The sequence below is a fragment of the Schistocerca gregaria genome, chromosome 8 (assembly GCF_023897955.1).
Source record: "Schistocerca gregaria isolate iqSchGreg1 chromosome 8, iqSchGreg1.2, whole genome shotgun sequence".
In the NCBI taxonomy this organism is placed as follows: Eukaryota; Metazoa; Arthropoda; class Insecta; order Orthoptera; family Acrididae; genus Schistocerca; species Schistocerca gregaria.
In genome coordinates this window covers 200,041,492-200,063,041 of record NC_064927.1, presented here as the reverse complement: position 1 = coordinate 200,063,041, position 21,550 = coordinate 200,041,492, and the positions used below count along the sequence as shown (strand labels likewise).

Here is a 21,550-nt window from a genome sequence, read left to right as displayed (position 1 = left end):
TCGTTTCATCCCCATCCGGCACGCAGGTCGCCCAATGTTGCGTCGAATGTTAATAAGACCTGCACCAAGGCGGCCGGACCTGCCCCGTAAGGGGCCTCTCTGCCAATGACGCCAAACGCTCATTTCCATTTCCATGTTGTCCATACGGGTGTCTGTTCGATGGTATGTTTGTACGATTCTCCTCGGTGAACGATTTCTTGAACGTGGGATTTAAACTTTCTACTTCCGTTTGCTATCTTCAACTGCCATGCCAAACCGGTCAATAAGTGGAAGTCTTAGCCCCCTTAACGATTTTATATAGGACCAGAATTTTGTCAGTTCCTCTGCCAGATCGTCTGGTAAGGTATGATAATGGTGGTATAGTTGTATGCATCGCGCCGCGCGGAATGGCCGCGCGGTTAGAGGCGCCATGTCACTAATTGGGCGGCCCTTTCCGCCGGAGGTTCGAGTCCTCCCTCACGCATGGGTGTGTGTGCTCTCTTCAGCGTAAGTTATTTTAAGTAGTGTGTAAGTCTAGGGACCGATAACCTTAGCACTTTGATCCCTTAGAAATTCGCACTCTCACACACATGTATCCTTTGCACGTAGGTCTTTTCACATACGCACGAATCTCTACTTATCTTCGTCTGTTGTCATTCGCGCTTTCTCTTTTGAACTGAGAGTGTAACAGCCTCTGATTTCTCAGCATTTTCTGAGTCTCGTTATTGAACCATTGTGGGTCTTTTCCGTACTTAATCCACTTAGCAGGCACAAAATATGTCTGACCACTATCTAAAATCTGTTTAATATTTACCCATAATTCCTCTCCTTCTATGTTTCTGGATCTAAGTAATGTCAGTTCAGTGAGTAAGTGAGATGCTAACAACTCCTTACATGCTCACCACAGTTGCTACAATGACGGCATGACTGTTAATCTCCGTTTCTATACTGCCATTGTCCAATATTGTCCGGCCTATTTGTAGCTATAAGGTCTAAGATATTTCTATTGCGGATGGGCTGCCGAACAAGCTGCTCAAGACAGTTTTCAGAAAACGTGTTCAAAAGTACTTTGCATGACTTTCTGTGTATACCCCTGCAATGAATCCATAGACATCTCAGTCTATATTCGGTAGGTTAAAGTACCTCCAACTAGTAATGCATGATCTGGATATACACGCGCTACTGGCCATAGATATTCTTTGAATGATTCTAGATCTATCACAGCAGAAACAGGTAGACGGTAAAAACATCCAACAACTATCTAGGTTTCATCTAGACTTAATACAGCAAAAATCCGCCTCAGTTTCGAAAAGTTACTGGTCTTGACCCAGGTGCCGCGGCTAACCGACCGCTTTCCATGAAGTGAGGCCAGAGCTGTTCCTCAGCTAAATAACATAGCTTGACATGGTACCACGGTACTTTAGCTTTTTATGTTTCACCGTGCCTTATTCTGGCACGTATTAGTTCATTTTATACTTCTGAAGATGGCTAGATTATTCTAGCTCAAACCTGGGCTAAGACCAGTAACTTTTCGCAACTGAGGCGGATCCTTCACGTATTAATTTATCACAGTTACTGACAGGACTGCAACATACTAAAAATTCTTCTTCTAGACTTGCTTTACGCGACCAGGTAACATCACTGTCAGACCCAAACTCGACCTCAATAGAGATAATATTTTCGCCACCTGCTATGACCACTCCCCATCTTATGGCCTCTAATATGTATTTCCCGTATACGTTCCACGACTCGCTAAATATTCCGTGCTTTCCACTTCGGGCTTCAACCAGCTCTCTGTCTCGAGAGTAATTTGAGTGCGATAACTTTTCTGCAGGGCAGCAAATTCGGGAACTTTATTACGAATGCTTCAACCATTTGGTGATAAAATTTTGACAGTCGAAATATCAGACCGCGGTCTGACTTGCTGACTTGAAGATAGCGACATCAAACAAGGCTAGGATAGTGACGTAGCGGCTTTAGACCCACAGTAAACATGCGTGACTCAAACACTCATGCAGCTGTTAGTGAGCGTATGATCACAGGAGATGAAACTATCAAGAAGAAAAACACAGAATTTATGCAGAAAATGTTTCCAGCCCTGATGAATAAACTAAATGTGACTAACAATAATAGAAGAAACTGATAGGACTTCTAACTAACAGCTAATAAAAGTCATTCAGAAAACTAAAAAAAAGGAAAAAAGAAAACACTGATAAATTAGAGGAATATATTAGGCGTCTGACAAAAGATTTTAAGAAGTAGATGAGACACTAGGAAATTTAATACTGGAAAAGAGGACAGTTGATAAGCATTTGTCATAGGGAATAACTTCTGGGAAAAACACGGTAGTAAATCGTAGTACATGTATTAACGAATTGCAGCAGAATATTAAAACTTCAGATGAAAATTTCAGGAATAAGACTGAGGAACGTGACGTACCAGTGTCCAGTTTAAACAACAATATCGATGGAAGTGCATCAACACTATCAAATAGAATAGATTCAGTTTAGAATTTTGTAAAATCGAACACTAAAGAGATATTTGGTAGTGTTGCTGGTATTCAGCACGACGTAAGTGATTATAGTGAGAGAGGCACTGATGTCTTCGCTAATAGGGTAGAGGAACAGTTACCTTCAAAATTAAGAAAACTTTTTGCTGGTAATAATAATAGTGGAAAAATTAAAAGTGGGAAACAATAGTTAAAGGTTTGTACATTCCATAATTTTGGGCAAAAGGAAGATTACATCCCAAGACATTTGTAAAAGAGTTTCTGAGTGTGTTACCAGAGAAATGGGATGACGGGAGGAAGATTGGATGGTGACCAGTAGACTGGAAGTGCATGCTTTGTCATGGGGAGCGAGATAAGGGGAATCATGTCAGTCATACGAAGGGCTTAGTGAGAAGTTCTCAGCAAATACTGGTCTAACAGTACATAATAAATGTAAGAAATAGTATTTTTGATGGGAAAAATTTCTGTGCAGCGAGTATGACAGTTATAAAAATTACTTCTGAAGTTTCTGTGAAAAGAATTTATGTCTAGGTGACACACTTAGTGAAGAATACCGCATTACGTTAGAATTCGTCATTCTGCCAGTGAGCGCACAGGAAAAATTAAGAGAAATTTATGAAAAGAAGAGTGAAGATATTTTACAAGCGTTAGTCTATTTAGATGCTTCATCAGCAGAAGAGACATCCAATAAGGTTGGGAGGTATGAGCTGGCGGTCAAGAGAAAGTGGATACTGGTAGGCTCACAGTGGAGTAGTGAGACAAGAGAGACAGCGAGGCACAATAATGGTTTTTATAGGCATGGAAGAGGAGGGTGGAACCGATAAGATACGAACGAGTGGAGTAACAAACGATGTACAGAACCTAATGAGAGGAACAGTGATGACAGGTTAGAGAGACGTCACGAAAGGGATGTCAAGGGAAGGGAAGATTAGAAACGGGTTTGTATGGAGTCTGAATACGAACTCAAGTGACGGACGGACCAGTGACAATGACGTGGCTGATAAAATGAGATTCTGGCGTTATTAAGGAAGTTCTTCTTGAGGAAGACGAAGAATACCAATACATGTGGGAACTAATGGGATTAGGACAGTTGTGGTTACTGATACAGACAGTCAATTGTGTTCCGTAGCAGAGCGACTTTATGATCAAATAGTAAATAAAAAAGAGGTACCAATACCACCGCTGCAAAGAGTTAAAGTTGCCAATGCAGTAGTTGGCAAGAGTAAAATGACACGCAATCAATTACCTATTATTGGCAGTAAGAGTACAAGGAGTAGTGCTGGAGATTAGTCTCGTAGTTCCAGACCTTTGTAGGACAAAGGTACCTAATCTTGTGAAAAAGTCAGTAATTCTATAAATAATTAGCTGGTTAGTCATACATTACGGGTAGAAAACGCTTATGAGACTTACCTTATATGTGTGTGCTATCTTAATATCAGTATTAGGGTTCATTTTAATGGAGATGAAGATACTTAAATTAAAATGCCACAATGGTAACTAACTAGGTGATAAAGATAAATAATTTTGTGATTTGGATTCTAAATTTGGTGATTCATTAACATAAGTTTTAAATACGATGAACTTATTTATACATCTCTGAACTTTTTTCTACACAATGAAAAGGAGCATAGTGAAGCAAGATGGTTAGCAAAAATTACATATTTATAACAAAAATAACATTTACAAAGATGACTTAAGCTAAAATACCAAGTAAATTTTTCAGATTCGAATTTAACATTAATTAAAGAAAAGGGACTGAATAACGTTAACTGACCAGCTCATATTAAGAGATTACTTATTCCTACCCAAACTGTATAACCGTACACATTGCTTAAACTGCAGAGATCATACATGTAAATTAGGTTCCACTGTAAATTCGCTTTGGCAGAGTTCATGGTAGGGAGTGAGGCAGAGTGAGCGTTGGGCCCATTTCTTTCATTTTTTTTTCTTTCGTCCTTTGAATATTGCCACAAGTCCAGTAGTAATCACTGGAAATGGTATTTTTTTAACATTTCTGCCTTTTATTTTCCTCGTTCCAGAAGGTGAATCCAAGACAGTGCTTCCTTTTCCTTTACTAGTTCGTGGACTACTTAATGCCAGAGCTCTTGGTTCATATCCAGAAATGAGCCTAGCCTTTGGGTCAAGAGTACTTACTGTTGTGATCTTCCTTCGTACATTTCCTGCTGATGTTCATAGGATACTATTGACTGGATATAATGAGGTTGTTGGAGTCTTTGGTATTTCAATAGCATCTGCCATTGAACTCCCATTTTATGGTCTGTTGGCATGAGGAACTGCTTGACCCACCTGAGGACCAGGGCACTCAGTGAGCTCGGATGGAGCCATCTTTCCTCGGGGAATTAGTCCACAAGAGTATAAGGCGTTTTTTATGTTTTTCTCGGAGAAAGATTTTACCAAAGGCATATTGAACATGGTAAAGAAGTTTCTTTTATTTGTTTTCTCTATTGGGTTTTTTGCCATCTAATCGCGAAGTTCATCTCTTCAAGCACTCTCGATTGCCTTGTAAATGCCAAAGTCCAGAGGCTGGAGCACATGCGTGGTGTGAGAAGGGAATTTAAGTAAACAGATAATATTTTCACTAGCATGCTCGAGTAGTTGTGGAGAAATGTGTGTTCCACGCCAATCCATCAGCAACTGCACAGGTCCTGACCTGTTAGATTCAATCAAAATTGACACCATTCTGAAAACAGTTCTTTAGTAATCCACCTCTTTTCAGACATATAAACATGAGTGTCAGGTACACACTCTCTCTTGTGATCTCCTTTCCATCGAGAAAGTAATAAATGCATTATGCAGCTGCTATTAGCACAAACACAGCGTACCAAAGTCACAATTTCTTCCCTTTCTAATAAGGTACCTCTGTATACGAACTTCTTTCTAATTTCAATTACAACTTTCTTGGTCTTGATCACAAACATCAAGCCGATTTCGTCGACATCCCACGACTTATTTTCCAACTTGCTTAGTGGAGACAAGCCCAGTTTCTGTATGGCATCCGAAACTTTGCCAAAGTAATCGTCAATCATAATGGGATTAGTTGGGGATTACTGGTGTGCAGATAAATTTTCAAAGTCATCTCATATCGACGTTTATAACCGAACCACCGTTACTTCCTTTTGAATATTAAAAAATTTCTCACGATAATCTGCAACTGCCAGTTCATACTCAAACACCCTCACTTTTTTGACAGTGAGTCCAAATTCCGTCTCTTGCATTGTAATTGAGCACTTCAATAATCTAGGTTCTAATTATGACACTGAAGTCACTGGATGACCTATTTTCTTCAAACTGACAGCCCCATCAGCATCTTGATTTTCTGTCAGGAACCTTTTCAAATAGCTCCAAGGCATCGTATTTTCTTTTGCAACCTCCTGCTTTGCTGAACTTTCCTTATCTCTCCTAGCATTGCAGTAGCACCGTAGTCACGATAGATTTCCACTTTACAGTAAAAGATAAAATAAATCAGTTATATCTAAGTTGGTGATACCACCTAATTTGGTGACAGGCTGTATGAAATTATTTTTGGCATAATAAACCTTAGTTCTATGCATGTATTAACATATCAAAGCATTGAAAACTACAGATAGCAATTTAAACATGAATTATGATTCTTTGAATTTGTGCCTGTGTGCTCACTTCATAAACATGCTTGAGACACTTAATTGATTCACGAAAATGCTAAGCCAATAGAAAGGGTAAGTACAAAGTAAGCAAGTTTCTGTAAGGTTTTTAGAGTGGAATACATTTGTCCGATTCTCTTTCCTTCCATGTATACTAGAAACAATAAAGCATAAATTCACTCACAAACAAGGTAAAATTATTGCTGCAATACAACACGCTGTCCTTTCATATCTGCTACAATACATTAACTATGATAAAACGTTTGTTCTGCGTGAGCAGCACGAAGAAGACATACTGTGTCTCGAATTATTTAAGTCTCTCATAAGTTCACGAGAGCGAAATGAAATATATGGCCAACTTAAGTGTATCACCAAATAAAGTTTGACTCTGAGCACTATGCGACTTAACTTCTGAGGTCATCAGTCACCTAGAACTTAGAACTAACTAAATGTAACTAACCTAAGGACATCACACACATCCATGACCGAGGCAGGATTCGAACCTGCGACCGTACCGGCCGCTCGGCTCCAGACTTTAGCGCCTAGAATCGCACGGCCACTCTGGCTGGAAATAAAATTTCCTCACCCTATTTGACAGATAACAGAGGCTGATTTATTGATGGACCAAGTGGCTGTCATGGATGGTAGCGTGACCCTGATGGTAAATAGTACTCAAAGCCATAATAAATTTGGTTATAAAGTTAGTTCTAAAAAGATGGCATAGAATAAAAATTTTTAAAATATTGCACAAGTGTCCTCTTCAAGCTCCAAACCTCAGCCCTTCCTATCAACTAAGTTCGTCTGATAGGGTCCTTTCTTTCCTAACGTCCTTCCTACGTCACCAACCATAACAAGGATTGCTACACCTTCTACCCCTCCGCCGGTGTGCCTCCCACCTGCTCTCCATCTCTCCACTCTCCATACCCTCTCCCAAGGTGGCTTCCACCAACTTCCCCTCCCTGATGATGCCCTCATCCCCTCCATCTACCCCTCCTATCAACTTTGATCCTCCCTATCCCCCGGCATCCTCTCCCCCTTCTCTCCCTCCTCCCTTCCTACCACCCTCCTCCTCCCGGGCTTCCCCTACCCCCGTACCTTCTTTCCTCCCCCTTCCATCTCCACTGCCACTGTCATCTACACACTCCCCTCTCCCTTCTCCCCAACCTCTTCCCCTTTTGGCAGGTTCACAGACTCGCACACCTCACGTCAACATTCGCGCGCCAGAGATCATCGCCATCGGTTCTGTGTGTGTGCCGTCGTGTTAGTGGTTTAGTGTTTTCACCACCCACGCTCCATCGTTCATGTGTGTCGTTTCAGTCATCAGTGTCCGTGTACAAGTGCTGAACGTTCTTTTTAATTATGCTCCGCCTGTGAATGCCACCATGTTTCTTACTCAAGTGTCTACTATTTTTTCCTACCATTATGTTTTGTTTTTATGTCTCTTCCTTGTGTCTACTTGTTCTATCTATGGCTGAAGAGCGGCCTAATATTGCCGCTGCCGGCTCACCTTTTGTGTATTGAAATAACAATAAAGGGAAAAAATGCACAAGTGCTTTCAGTGGGAGTCTGATGAAAGTATTTTACGAAGCAGGAGGAATCAAAACCAAAATAAGGTTGGAACAGAAATGATATGAGAGATTACGTAAAAAGATAATGATGCCACGGATTTAGACGGAAAGTGAAAGCTGGAAACGTTACTGTTAAAATGTAAACGAGTGTTGTCTAATAAACCAAGATTAATGGACGGAGAGCTTTAATAGTTTAAAGTCAAGCCACATCAACCATTTAAATCAAGACCACATGTAATACCATTAGCAATAAGGGAGGCTGTGGGAAAATGGAACACCGTGGTAGTTGAGAGAAAGCTCGCTGACTCTGACAGATGTGAACAAGAGCTACCGACGGGAATATGTCTTTAGTACGCAAACATATGAAGTGTACTTAAAAGACACAGATAAGACGCATAATTCACCGTTCGTAGTAGCACAGAATGAATGTAAGACCATTAAGAGAGATAACAGTTTTACGAATTTTTAAATAACGTGTCTTTAGTTACTTGTTTGTATACAGTAAGCAGCAGGAGTTGAATGAATTCCGCCAGAGCCAAGTGTGAAGCGCGCTGTCGCGTGAGAGAGGAGATTAAAGAATTCGGACAGCTTCTGCGACGTTAAGGGCCTCTGAGGGGCGCGGCCAGAATGTGAGAACCAATGAACGCCGGCGTGACGTAATCAATGATGTGTCTCGACGTGTCTGTTGGTAAGCAAAGCAGGTGTATGGTACTGACCTCAAGAAATGTGACTAAACGAACTTCGTGCAGCTAATCGTTGCCACGTAGGGGATTATTATTTAATGGCGAATGATCAGTTAAAAAACAGTATTCCATGCAACCATTAGTTAATGGACTTAGAACTTAAAAAACATTTCAGAAAGATAGTGAAAATATTAGTATCTCATATAGTGATTTTGTATTTATTATGGAAGAATTAAGGAGGAATATTTAAAGACAAAGAATGGATTAGTTAATAAAATTAGCAATTTATTTCGATTTGCTACTTGCACAGAATAAGAAAAATAATTATTAAAATATTCATCACATGGTGACTATAAGCAGTTATATTTTCTTGTTTATAAAATACGTGTTTTTATTGAATATACTTGTAGTAAAGCTAATGATCGGAGGAAACATGGGAAAATGCGGAGCACATATAACTATACGAACAGTATAGAACGAGGAAAACAGTTGGTGTAGCCACAAATGACGGCTGTCATCGCTTAGGACCACCAAATTCGCCGGTAAAAGGAAATTAATCTGCCAATGCCATAGGCTCTCAAAGAACGACATCGACCCGTGCGTGCTCGTAAAAACTATTATGGTAGGCGGCAATGCATCATACTAGGGCAAAGAGAAGTAGATCTCTCGTGTTTATTGCATATAATGTGTCTGCGTATTGGGCCGAAATGGGACCTATTTGTCTATTTTGTGTTTCTATAGTGTAAATTGCGGAAAATATTGCGATGGATTTCTTTGAGAGCCTCTGGAAAATGTGATCGAAATGTTTGTACTGTTTTCATAAAATTGTGTAAAATCAATATTTTGCTGATGATCTTAGCGAATTTTACATACATAATTGATATTCAAAAACATATTTATTATCTCGGGTATTGCATTTGAGGTGTTATGTCTCTCTGTTATTTGTGCTCAGCGGTTCTTAAGTTGAAGCAACAATGCCCCTTAATTTTACGAGAGCGTGGGAGATAAACTCAAAGGTTCTATTTAATACAGTTAATTAGAAACCGAAGGAAGTCTATTTGTTAACTGTATAATTAATTATGTCTCTGGAGTAATTAGGTTTCATATTTAAACTTCTCATAACGAAATGCTGTAAGTAATTTGATGGGAAAAAGAAACATGTAAAATAACTGCGTAAAAAAAAATAATAAAATAAAATGACCTAAATTGTCCAGCCTGCTCCTAAGAAATATAAGACGGCAATCCTAGTGTTTTCAAAACTGGGATTTTGTTAGCAAAAATTCCCAGTTTTGAGAAGAAGTTGCCGAGGGGTTTGTGTAAGGTACCCCTTATTTTCGAACCACACTGTATTTCACTTATTTTCGAAATTTACGTTTTATGTCGTGTCTGCAGATATCAGCTGCATTCAGTGAGCTCAAGCAGTACTGCAGAACCCATTAGCAGGACGTAAGAATTCAGATCTCACGCTAGCTGGAGTGAACCCTGGACCGTCTGACGCTGCCCAGTATGCAGTGGGGTGAGGCGCGGTGGCTAGACGTAAGTAGTCAGCTACGTCAGTACACTTTGTGTAGCGAAACGACAGTCATTATGGCACTAAACAAGTGATTTTGTTTAATAAATATTTACTAATATTTCTCTACAGGTATCAGGAGAAGCCCACCGGTCATAAGAAGTTTCTTACACCAATATTACCACGTTTCTCTTAAAAAATTAATAAAACTGAGTTGTACGAATTGTAAATAGAAGATGTCGACTGCGCGCCACACTCATCAGTCGCCAATACGATGCCTTCTGACAGAGTTCTGTCGTATAAAATCATGTTCCTAAAAGTGCGGATTTTGAGTTATTACGTGATATATGGTTTCATTATCATCACTTTACGGTGTTTTCGCAAATGGTGTATTTCAAGTAATATAGCTACCAACATCGTCACTTAGAACTAAAGGGTGTATAACTGCCCTTTCCAGAGAAATCGATGGTGGTGCTGCAGCTTTTGCGAGAGACAAGAATCACGAGATGGTCACGGCAAAAAGGCTCGATAGCAAGACTGAGACACCTCAGGAGATTTAATAACGTGCGAGATCTTGCAAGCTGGAATACGAATAATGATGAAGTATATCTGAAACGAAATTTATTATTAATCGGTCGAAAGTTTTCATTGCACCAATCCATGGTAAATTCTGCAAATAATGTTTAACGATACACAGTTTTATAGTTTTGTTTAAATCCTTCGTTTTGAATTGTACAGCATGTGCCGAGTACATTTTATTTGTTCTGAAGTCTTCTGCAGTGTAGGAGAAGCATGATATTTAACATTTATCGTGCGACTGCTGGGCTAATAACGATTTTTTCAAAGTACGCAGCGAATTCAAACTAAAATCGAAGCAAAATAAATTACATTTCTGTGAAAGCATGCTAGTCTTTGAAAGTCCATGTACCGTAAAATTATCAACAGTGTTCTCAATACTTTTGCTGCATCATTGTTGTTAAGCACACATAATTGTTGTTGTTGTTGTTGTCTTCAGTCCTGAGACTGGTTTGATGCAGCTCTCCATGCTACTCTATCCTGTGCAAGCTGCTTCATCTCCCAGTACCTACTGCAACCTACATCCTTCTGAATCTGCTTAGTGTACTCATCTCTCGGTCTCCCTCTACGATTTTTACCCTCCACGCTGCCCTCCAATGCTAAATTTGTGATCCCTTGATGCCTCAAAACATGTCCTACCAACCGATCCCTTCTTCTAGTCAAGTTGCGCCACAAACTTCTCTTCTCCCCAATCCTATTCAATACCTCCTCATTAGTTACGTGATCTATCCACCTTATCTTCAGTATTCTTCTGTAGCACCACATTTCGAAAGCTTCTATTCTCTTCTTGTCCGAACTAGTTATCGTCCATGTTTCACTTCCATCCATGGCTACACTCCAAACAAATACTTTCAGAAACGACTTCCTGATACATAAATCTATATTCGATGTTAACAAATTTCTCTTCTTCAGAAACGCTTTCCTTGCCATTGCCAGTCTACATTTTATATCCTCTCTACTTCGACCATCACCAGTTATTTTACTTCCTAAATAGCAAAACTCCTTTACTACTTTAAGTGTCTCATTTCCTAATCTAATTCCCTCAGCATCACCCGATTTAATTTGACTACATTCCATTATCCTCGTTTTGCTTTTGTTAATGTTCATCTTATATCCTCCTTTCAAGACACTGTCCATTCCGTTCAACTGCTCTTCCAAGTCCTTTGCCGTCTCTGACAGAATTACAATGTCATCGGCGAACCTCAAAGTTTTTACTTCGTCTCCATGAATTTTAATACCTACTCCAAATTTTTCTTTTGTTTCCTTTACTGCTTGCTCAATATACAGATTGAATAACATCGGGGAGAGGCTACAACCCTGTCTCACTCCTTTCCCAACCACTGCTTCCCTTTCATGCCCCTCGACTCTTATGACTGCCATCTGGTTTCTGTACAAATTATAAATAGACTTTCGCTCCCTGTATTTTACCCCTGCCACCTTTGGAATTTGAAAGAGTGTATTCCAGTCAACATTGTCAAAAGCTTTCTCTAAGTCTACAAATGCTAGAAACGTAGGTTTGCCTTTTCTTAATCTTTCTTCTAAGATAAGTCGTAAGGTCAGTATTGCCTCACGTGTTCCAACATTTCGACGGAATCCAAACTGATCCTCCCCGAGGTCTGCATCTACCAGTTTTTCCATTCGTCTGTAAAGAATTCGCGTTAGTATTTTGCAGCCGTGGCTTATTAAACTGATAGTTCGGTAATTTTCACATCTGTCAGCACCTGCTTTCTTTGGGATTGGAATTATTATATTCTTCTTGAAGTCTGAGGGTATTTCGCCTGTCTCATACATCTTGCTCACCAGCTGGTAGAGTTTTGTCAGGACTGGTTGTTCCAAGGCCGTCAGTACACATAATTAAGATTAGATAATCTACCACGTTCTAAGACGAGTCATTTACATTACTGTTTTCTAAGGATTGTTTCTCGTATTGACTGAGTACCTTTATTAGACATATTCGCTCTCAGCTATTTAAATTTAGCACTGTAGACTTCGAGAACGCGGGATTGAGAGAGTCAGTACATAAAGGACTGGGGTACTTACATTGGTTCCCTCCCCTTGAGACACAGAAAAGTATCCACAATCATGGCTGGAATTAGATGCAAGACGACGGCTGCGATGACATATGCCGACTTCTGTTTGAACATAAAGCCGTAGGACGGACAGATATTTCTGATGCTGGGAAAATTTGAGGCATAACTTCCATCTTTTAATATGGTACCCCAGGACTTTGGGTGGCGAGCGGTCGATACACAGTTGTAGACGAGCGGCCGAGGAGCTGGCAGTTGTGTCAGGTTTCGCCTGCTGTGTCTGTACCTGCAACAGATAACACAACACATACAAAAGGAGTAACTGGGTCGTTCGTTATATGTGATTACTAGTAATGTATGGGTACAATTTAACATAGATTTGCCACATTTCTTCTCTTCGTCTTGTAACGGATGTGGCATTAGTGATGCACACGATTATGAACTCAATCACTATATGAACCTAAGCAAGTGGGTATACTAAAGGAAAATTACAATAAAATTTCACTATTAGAAGAATTATACAAAACAATTTGTAATATTCAGGAACCAAATCACTATCGTGAAAAACGATGAAATTATTGAGCGGATAAATAATGGAATTGAAAATCGGCAAACATGATCGGATGAGAATATACACTCATGCTCATAAATTAAGAATAATGCTGATACATGGTGAAATAACGCACTGGTGGGAGGTTTAATGATTTAAATCACCTCGGGGTATGACCATGCGGTAAATTTGACCTGCGGTCGTGGCATGGTGGCGCTGGCCGCAGTCCACATACGCAGAGGTGTGTTGGTACACGTCAGAGTACGGTGCAGCGAGGAAGTGTGCAGACGTTTCCAGACGTGCTAATGGTGACTGTGTGTTGAAAATGGCTCAAAGAACACATTTTGATGGTGTTGTGAGGGGTAGAACGCTAGGGCGACCGGAGGCTGGTTACACAGCAGGTCGTAGCACGGGCCCTCCGTGTGCCACAGAGTATGATCTCAAGATTATGGTAACAATTCCAGCACACAGGAAACGTGTCCAGGCGCTACAGAACGGGACGTCCACAGAGTGCAACACCACAAGAAGACCGATATCTCACCATCAGTGCCCGCAGACGGCCCTGGAGTACTGCAGGTAGCCTAGCTCGGGACCTTACCGCAGCCACTGGAATAGTTGTCTCCAGGCACACAGTCTACAGATAACTGAACAGACATGGTTTATTCGCCCGGAGACCTGCAAGGTGCATTCCACAGACCCCTGGTCACAGGAGAGCCCGTAAAGGCTGGTGTTAAGAACACAGTACATGATCATTAGAACAGTGGTCCCAGGTTATGTTTATCGACGAGTCCAGGTATAGTTTGAACAGTGAGTCTCGCCGATTTTTCATCTGGCGTGAACCAGGAACCAGATACCAGCCCCTTAATGTCCTGGAAAGGGACCTGTGTGGAGGTCGTGATGGTGTGGGGTGGGATTATGATTGGTGCACGTACACCCCTGCATGTCTTTGACAGAGGAACTGTAACAGGTGAGGTGTATCGGGACGTCATTTTGCACCAGTATGTCGCCTTTTCAGGGGTGCTGTGGGTCCCAACTTCCTCCTTATGGATGATACTGCACGGCCCCACCAAGCTGCCATCGTGGAGGAGTACCTTGAAACAGAAGATATCAGGCGAATGGTGTGCCCTGCATGTTCTCCAGACCTAAACCATTTCGGGCACGTCTGGGATGCTCTCGGTTGACGTATCGCTGCACGTCTTCAAACCCCTAGGACACTTCAGGTGCTCCGACATGCACTGGTGGAAGAATGGGAGCCTATACCCCAGCAGCTGCTCGACCACCTGATTCAGAGTATGCCGACATGTTGTGTGTCCTGTGTACGTGTGCATGGTGATCATATCCCATATTGTTGTCGGGGTACATGCGTAGGAAACAGTGGCGTTTTGTAGCACATGTGTTTTGGGACGCTTTTCTCAACTTATCACCAGTACCGTGGACTTACAGATCTGTGTCGTGTGTGTTCCCTATGTGCCTATGCCATTAGCACCAGTTTTGTGTAGTGCCACTTTCTGTAGCATCACATTCTGCAATTATCCTTAATTTATGAGCGTCCTGAAAAATGTAGCTTACTAAGATTCTTATTGCTTCACATCTATTTGGAAAGGGCTATTTAAGAACGGTACTATCGCAGTTCAGAACGCATTGATAGGATACTATCGTGGAGAATTCTCACCAAACCCTGCGAACTACTTCACCACAAATCTCGTAACGAGTGTCTTAGGTAGCGCGACGCCGCTTATTTTGGAGGAACCATGCGGCTGAGGGAATTACAAAGATGCTACAACCCCACCAAGACAGAAATGTCACGTGCCTGGTTGGGGGCTCAAAGGTCATCGTACCATAGGCAGTAAGGCACAGACTCAACACGTGTAACAAAGATCCATGAGATATAAAATTAAGCACCGTGGAATAGCAACCATGTCTATTTCTTAATTATGTAAGCTGTATGCAGTGGGTCCTGATAACTTGGAATGGCAGAGGTATTTGTTCTAGCCTCTGTTAAGGCATGATAAAACACACTTTTACAACATAACTATTACAGTAACAAAACAAAGTACACTTCTAACAAGGAATCCCTTGGGTGAAAGGTAGCAAGTTCAGTCTGCAGTTAGCTCAAGTACAGACATCAACCTTCAATGCGATATATGTATTACGTTTCACAAAATCGACATAATCCATTTTCAAGAAATGTTCAAAACATGTCATTAACTAGAACCATGAACACCTAATGACAAATGGCGCTACGGTTATCACAAAGGTTCGCACCATTATGATCGAAGAGAGCTACAAGCCGTACAGGACGTTCAGCTGGGTATTCGCTCTTAAAGAATGCATATAGAATTATATTGGTGTAACGGGGTGATGAGAACTGATGGAATGTGATCGAATGCAACCGAATGCAAAACATGAGCTTATCGTGAAAGTGGCTATTCTTTAAGGGTAGCTGCAGATAGTGCGATAATATGTTTTATAACACGGGAAAAACAAAAATCCAAAGACTGTATTTGTTCAGTGATTCCAGGTGGTATGAACTGCAATGTCATACATTACCCAGGTGGGATAATTTGCTCTGAGGAAGTATGATTTTTATACACAGACCAGGAATCAAGCAAAAGCAATTTATTATGACCAGCTATTGGCCAAAAGTAGTACTCATACCATTGTTGTAGTACTCTTACGCCCATTTCCCCACTCTTTCTCACTGTGATTTAAATATTCCTCACCGCCGTTGAAAGATCACGCACACGAGAGACGTTCGTAGGGAGAGACCATCTCCAGCTTCTTGCGGCACAATAAATAATTTTATAGCCAGTTTACTATCCAGATTAACAGTCGGCATTATTGTATACGAATGTATTAAGGCATTGGTGTTAATACAGCACTCTTGGTACATCTGACTTCCAGGGTTCCTTTCATGTGCATTTCCTCTTCAGATCCCGGCTCTTCGGAGGTCAAAACCAATTCCTTACTGAACGATGGGATAAGTTTGTTTATCTCATTTACAAATTTTCGGTCCGATTCTGCAGTTTTCAGTGCATCGCCAAGTTGACACTTTGTTTGAAATTCCGTTATCTTAATTCTTCCAGTTCCGTAGCACTCTTTGAAGTTACGTAATCATCCACTGCTCCCCTGGAAGTCACTTTAATGTGTGATGTGCGTAGCGTATGGGCTCACTATCATGCCTGTCCTGTTAATTGTATCTAAAGTCCTTGGAACGCGTCAACACAGTTTTTCTAACACGTGGAGCTTGTCCTCCTCCCTTGAATATCTATGTATCTATAATTTTTTTACGCTGTGCACGTTCATATTTCTGCGGACTTATTCGGAATCTGATCATGACTTTATTTTATTTTATTTGTGTGTTTGGCGCTGCGGAGGATGCTCTATGTATGTAATTATGTTTAGTATCCCCTCCCTGAACAACGATTGCCCTTTATTACACCTATTTCACTTGTTAAGCACCTCTTGTCATTGCACTTCTCATGTCCATTGTCCGTACGGTCGACACCGCACATTCCCTGACTCATCTTCCAGAAAAGCTAACATTTAATCTGTCACTTTTACTCACTCTGCGAGATTTATTGGTTTCCTTTCTAACAAAATGTCAACTTCATGAATCGTCGTTGTACATATAGTGCAGTGTTTACTTTATTGCTATTCAACTACGCTCGGTAGCCTCATGTTATGCTCACCGTTGGATACCTCCAGTCACGCCCCTTGTTGACATTAGCAGCCAATATTGTGTTTGCGTGGTCGGGGCGTCGAATACCATAAACATCATTGGCCGTTTGCGACCTCGTACTCAAGGGGATCCTAGTAAGTATCTCCATCCCTTGGTAACTGATAACCGTCTATCCTGAACAATATCTCGAGGGGCAGGGAGGAGAGTTTGGCGAGGAGCTCGTATGCAGCCAACAGTAGCCACAGCGAAGTTGTGCCACGTGAGCCGCTGTTGGCAGCGCAGCGGCTGATGTGGCTCACGGTGAAAACGGTAGCACTCGGCGGTCAGCAGGAACGGCAGCGGTCTCTTCAGGCGTGGTCCGCGGTTCTAGACCGTCGGAGTCCGGGACGTGTCTGGCCTTCTCTACAGCTGCTGCTGGAACTTCAAGGGCTGTCTTGGTCCTCTGAAGGTGGCGGAGTTCGCAAGACGAAGTGTTTCGCCTCCCACGCAACCGATAATATGGTTCACTGATATCGATTGTCTTCTGGTTTTTCGATCTCTTTGGTTTTGTCTATAGAGGCTGCTTACGCAATGAGGAGATGAGGCCATCTTGTTGTGACGCTGCGATGGATCTTTCGGTCCAGTGTCCTTATCTTCATGTTCCTTGACTGTCGTGTCTTAGAATAAAAGGTACGGGTAGATGATCGGAAACTGCCTTGCAGGTGTGGGACTTCTGCGATGTCGTGGGCGACCCAGATGGAAAGTCTCTTGATAGGTGCGTAGCCAGGTGGAGAGCGCAATTTTGCAGGCATTGGAGCTTCTTCATGTGTTCTTCGGCTGCCCTCTCTCCAGACGACTGCAGTGTACTCATCCACAGGGCGGAGCAGCGTCTCATGACATTGAGACGTGGAAGAAGTGTGGGAGTCGGATTCAGCTGAGGATAAAGCTTTCGACACTGTAATTGACAAGAGACTCCCAATCAAATTGAATGTGTATTGAATATCGCCTCATTTTTGCTACTGGATACGTGATTTTCTGCCATAATGGTCACAGTTTGTAATAACAGACAGAAAGTCATCGAGTAAAGGACGTGTTATAGGCCCTCAGTTGTTCCTCATCTACATAAACAATTTAAGAGACAATATGAGTAGCACTCTTCGATTGTTTACCGACGAAGCTGTCATTTACCGTATTACAAATTCATCAGATAATCAAAACAAATTGCAAGACGAATCAGACAAAATATCTGTGTGATGCGAAAATGGCAATGGACTCTAAATAATGAAAAGTGTGAAGTCACCCACACAAGTACAAAAGTAATCTGCTAAATTTCAGTTACACGATAAATCACCCAAATCTAAAGGCTGCAAATTCAACTAATAGCTTAAGTGGCAATGATCACATAGATAATGTTGTGGTTAAAGCAAACCAAAGACTGAAATTTATTGGCAGCACACTTAGAAAATGTAACAGGCCTACAAAGGAGACGGCGTACACTATGCTTGCAGGTCCTCTTCTAGAGTACTGCTGTGCGCTATGGAATTCGCATTGAGTGGGATCGACGGTGGACGTCGAAGAAGTTCAAAGAATGGCAGCTCGTTTTGTACTACCGCGAAATAGGGGTATGGTACCTGAATTGGGGCAGCAGTCATTAAAATAAAGGCTTTTTCCGTTACGGCAGGATATTGCCTTGAAATATCAATCATTAATTTTTTCTCACAGACGGAAAAGATTTTGGGGGCTCCCACCTACATAGGGAGGAATGATCATCATAATAAAACAAGAGAAGGTAGAGCTCGTACAGAAATTTTTTTCGTTTTTTCGCCCTCTGTTTGAGAAGGGTGGAGAAATATCTTGAAGGCGGTTCGACGAACCCTCTATCAGGTACTTTATTGTGGACTGCAGAGTAATCATGTAGATGTGGTGACACCTGGTAAGTCGACGATCCAGAGTCACGCCGAGACAGCGCGCCGTCGGCCGCCAGGGGACAGGGCTGCTGCCGACGTCAGGCGTCACATCGTCTGGAATGGCACGACACGTGACCACCAGGAATTGCGTCATCGCGCAGTTGAACGTAACGCGGCACTTGAGAGCCTACTCGGCGAACGAGAGAAATAGACGAGCTGACGAGAAAAATACGTCGCTGAGAAGATAAAAAAAACCAGGCAAGTCGTATTTTTCACAAATTAGACGAGTATCGGGGACATGTCCGCCAACTTAAGAATGTAGGCTAGGCCCTACCACAACACTGGCACAAATACTAGGTGCCTCGAGCCATTATTGCACCCCACAGGACCATCAAAGATGATGAAATGTTGAGTTACTCGGTGTAATTACTATCCATCACACGTACGACTACATAACCAACACCCTTAAAGGACTCAAGGACCCACAGAGAGCCCAAGACTCTTTCAAGCGAATACAAAATAAAGTGAAACCATTTCCCACACCTTGCCACTACAGAAGAAAAAATCACCAAAGGCGATCACTCTTTGGACACAACATGCCAAAAAAAAGACAAATTCCACACGGTGAGTGTGGCACTGGCGAGCTGCAGTCGGCGGCGGAGCGTGTCGGTGTTCGTGCTTCTGCTGTACAGCACCGTATCGTTAGCGTAGTGAGCTGCCTGGACGCGGACTAACATGGGCTTATAAAGCGTGTACAGGGGTGGTCCTAAAACTGAGCCCTGTGGCGCAGTGCTCGGACGCGATGAACTGTAGACACCCCAGACTCTGGCTTCACATGGAAGGTCCTGTCGTCTAGGTGTGAGTGTATGAGACGAACGTGGGATGCCAACACACCCTGTTCCAGTATTTTGAACATGAGGCCAGTGTGACAAACGTTGTCAAATGCTCGTGAGACACCCAGGAAGACTGCACTGACTTAATCACAGTGTGCTACTGCATCGAAGGCCTATTCAGCCAGGCACAAAAGTTGATATTCCGTCGAGTGGCCTCAGCTGTAGCCCTATTCTGTGTAAACCATAGCGTTTGGTTCCGTGTGTTAGCCTCGGTAGTGACATCATTTTCCATCCGTCAGCCAAGATTGCTATTCCGTACACTACGAAGGACTGTTAACGATCGGTCTACTTGCTGATTTTTCGTCTACTATGCCGAGAGGTGGTGAGGTGTTGGTAAGGCCGTTAGCTCGGTCCGGTGCAGTTTGATTATGCAGACAGTTTGTTATTTTAGAAATATTGTGTGATTTTCAGTTTTGGATGTGGTGACTGTTTCATTGAAGAATCACCAGGATGCATGTAACTTTAAATTGAGTTCACAAATGTTATTAATCATGCATTTCAACCAAGAATCATGGAGGTGGACATGGTGCAACTGGCGCTGTTAAGGAGAAGGCAAGAGCAACGAAGATTAGTGAGGCACTGTGCACTCTGGCAACATAATCTGCGGGGCGAGATTGACCCTTTTGAGAAGCCTGAGAGCAACATTGTGGCAAGATACTGATTGAGCATGCAGGTAGCCCATAATTTGGTTTAGGAACTGCGGCCTTACATGGGAGCCCATCAAAGATGTACAGCCATAGTTTTGTATGTGAAGGTATCTTTGTTTAGCAACTCCTGAAATGAATAAATCCGTTGGAAAAAGTCTTATCAGTCATCAAATGTTTAACACAGATAGTTATTCCGAGGAAGGGTAGACATACTGCTCGAAACCAGTCAATAATAAAGCCTTACAGCATCCTGGTTGCAGATTTTATTTCACATATACCACACATAACCAACAGACACACAATGGCAATGCCACAGAGCCATTTCACTATCACTAGGATGTAAACGTACTAACCTTCTCGTTTCCACTGGTACCTTAAACGACCAACACTACTCACTGTAAACATACTTTCCGAAAACAACAATGGGATTAGCATATCTGGTAGTTGTGTCAGTTGGCCGCGCTTGGTGTTGCACGCTATACACTGTGGACACTGCGCTGTGCAGTGCCAGATGCGCAGTCGTCAGGAGAGCATGCCAGCGGCAGTGGTCACTTGTCTTTGATTCGCTGGTGCAGGGAAAGACGGCAACAGGGCACGGTCCGTCCTCAGTTCCTCGGGTAGCATACCGACTCGCTACCGAACTTCTTACGAAATTGCACAGTGGCTCAGTTGCAGTAACTCTACTGCTCGGTGTGCTCACGTATCGAAGCGATGACAGAGCGACCGAATGATAAAGGATAAGGCTACATCCCTTCTATGGATGGAGCGTGGACCTATGTAGCTGCCTGCAGAAGGATACGTCACCTGTGTTGTCACCGCCAGACACCACCCTTGCTAGGTGGTAGCCTTTAAATCGGCCGCGGCCCGTTAGTATACGTCGGACCTGCGTGTCGCCACTATCAGTGATTGCAGACCGAGCGCCGCCACACGGCAGGTCTAGTCTAGAGAGACTCCCTAGAACTCGCCCCAGTTGTGCAGCCGACTTTGCTAGTGATGGTTCACTGTCTACATACGCTCTCATTTGCAGAGACGACAGTTTAGCATAGCCTTCAGCTACCTCATTTGCTACGACCTAGCAAGGCGCCATATTCAGTTAATAATGATAGTATCATCAAGAATGTATTCTGAACAGTTAATATTGTGAATCATGTACTGTGAAGAGCGACGTTCATCATTAACGGATTAAAGTTAAGTATCAAACTAATTACATCCGCTTTCTGAATTCTAATTCTTTGTCATGTGCCAGACCTCACGTCAGTAGAGTCCTTCCCTCCTCACGCCAGCCTGCGTGAGCTAAAACGCGTGCATTTCGGCCCCCACTAGTGACACGGTGTTGGCTCTTCTGCCAACACAACAGTACCATTTGAACAAGTGACAGCACCAACGTAAAATGGTGCCC

The 21,550-nt window shown here is 42.3% G+C and overlaps 1 protein-coding gene across 2 annotated transcripts in view; it reads right to left on the bottom strand.

Annotated features, from left to right (window-relative positions):
* LOC126284541 (putative fatty acyl-CoA reductase CG5065) overlaps nucleotides 1–21,550 on the bottom strand; it is a 133,106-nt gene that overhangs the window by 37,077 nt on the left and 74,479 nt on the right. For both annotated transcript variants that reach the window (XM_049983543.1, XM_049983542.1), the window contains exon 7: nucleotides 12,507–12,779. In XM_049983543.1, the coding sequence (XP_049839500.1) occupies nucleotides 12,507–12,779 (273 nt within the window). The remainder of the gene's footprint in view (nucleotides 1–12,506; nucleotides 12,780–21,550) is intronic.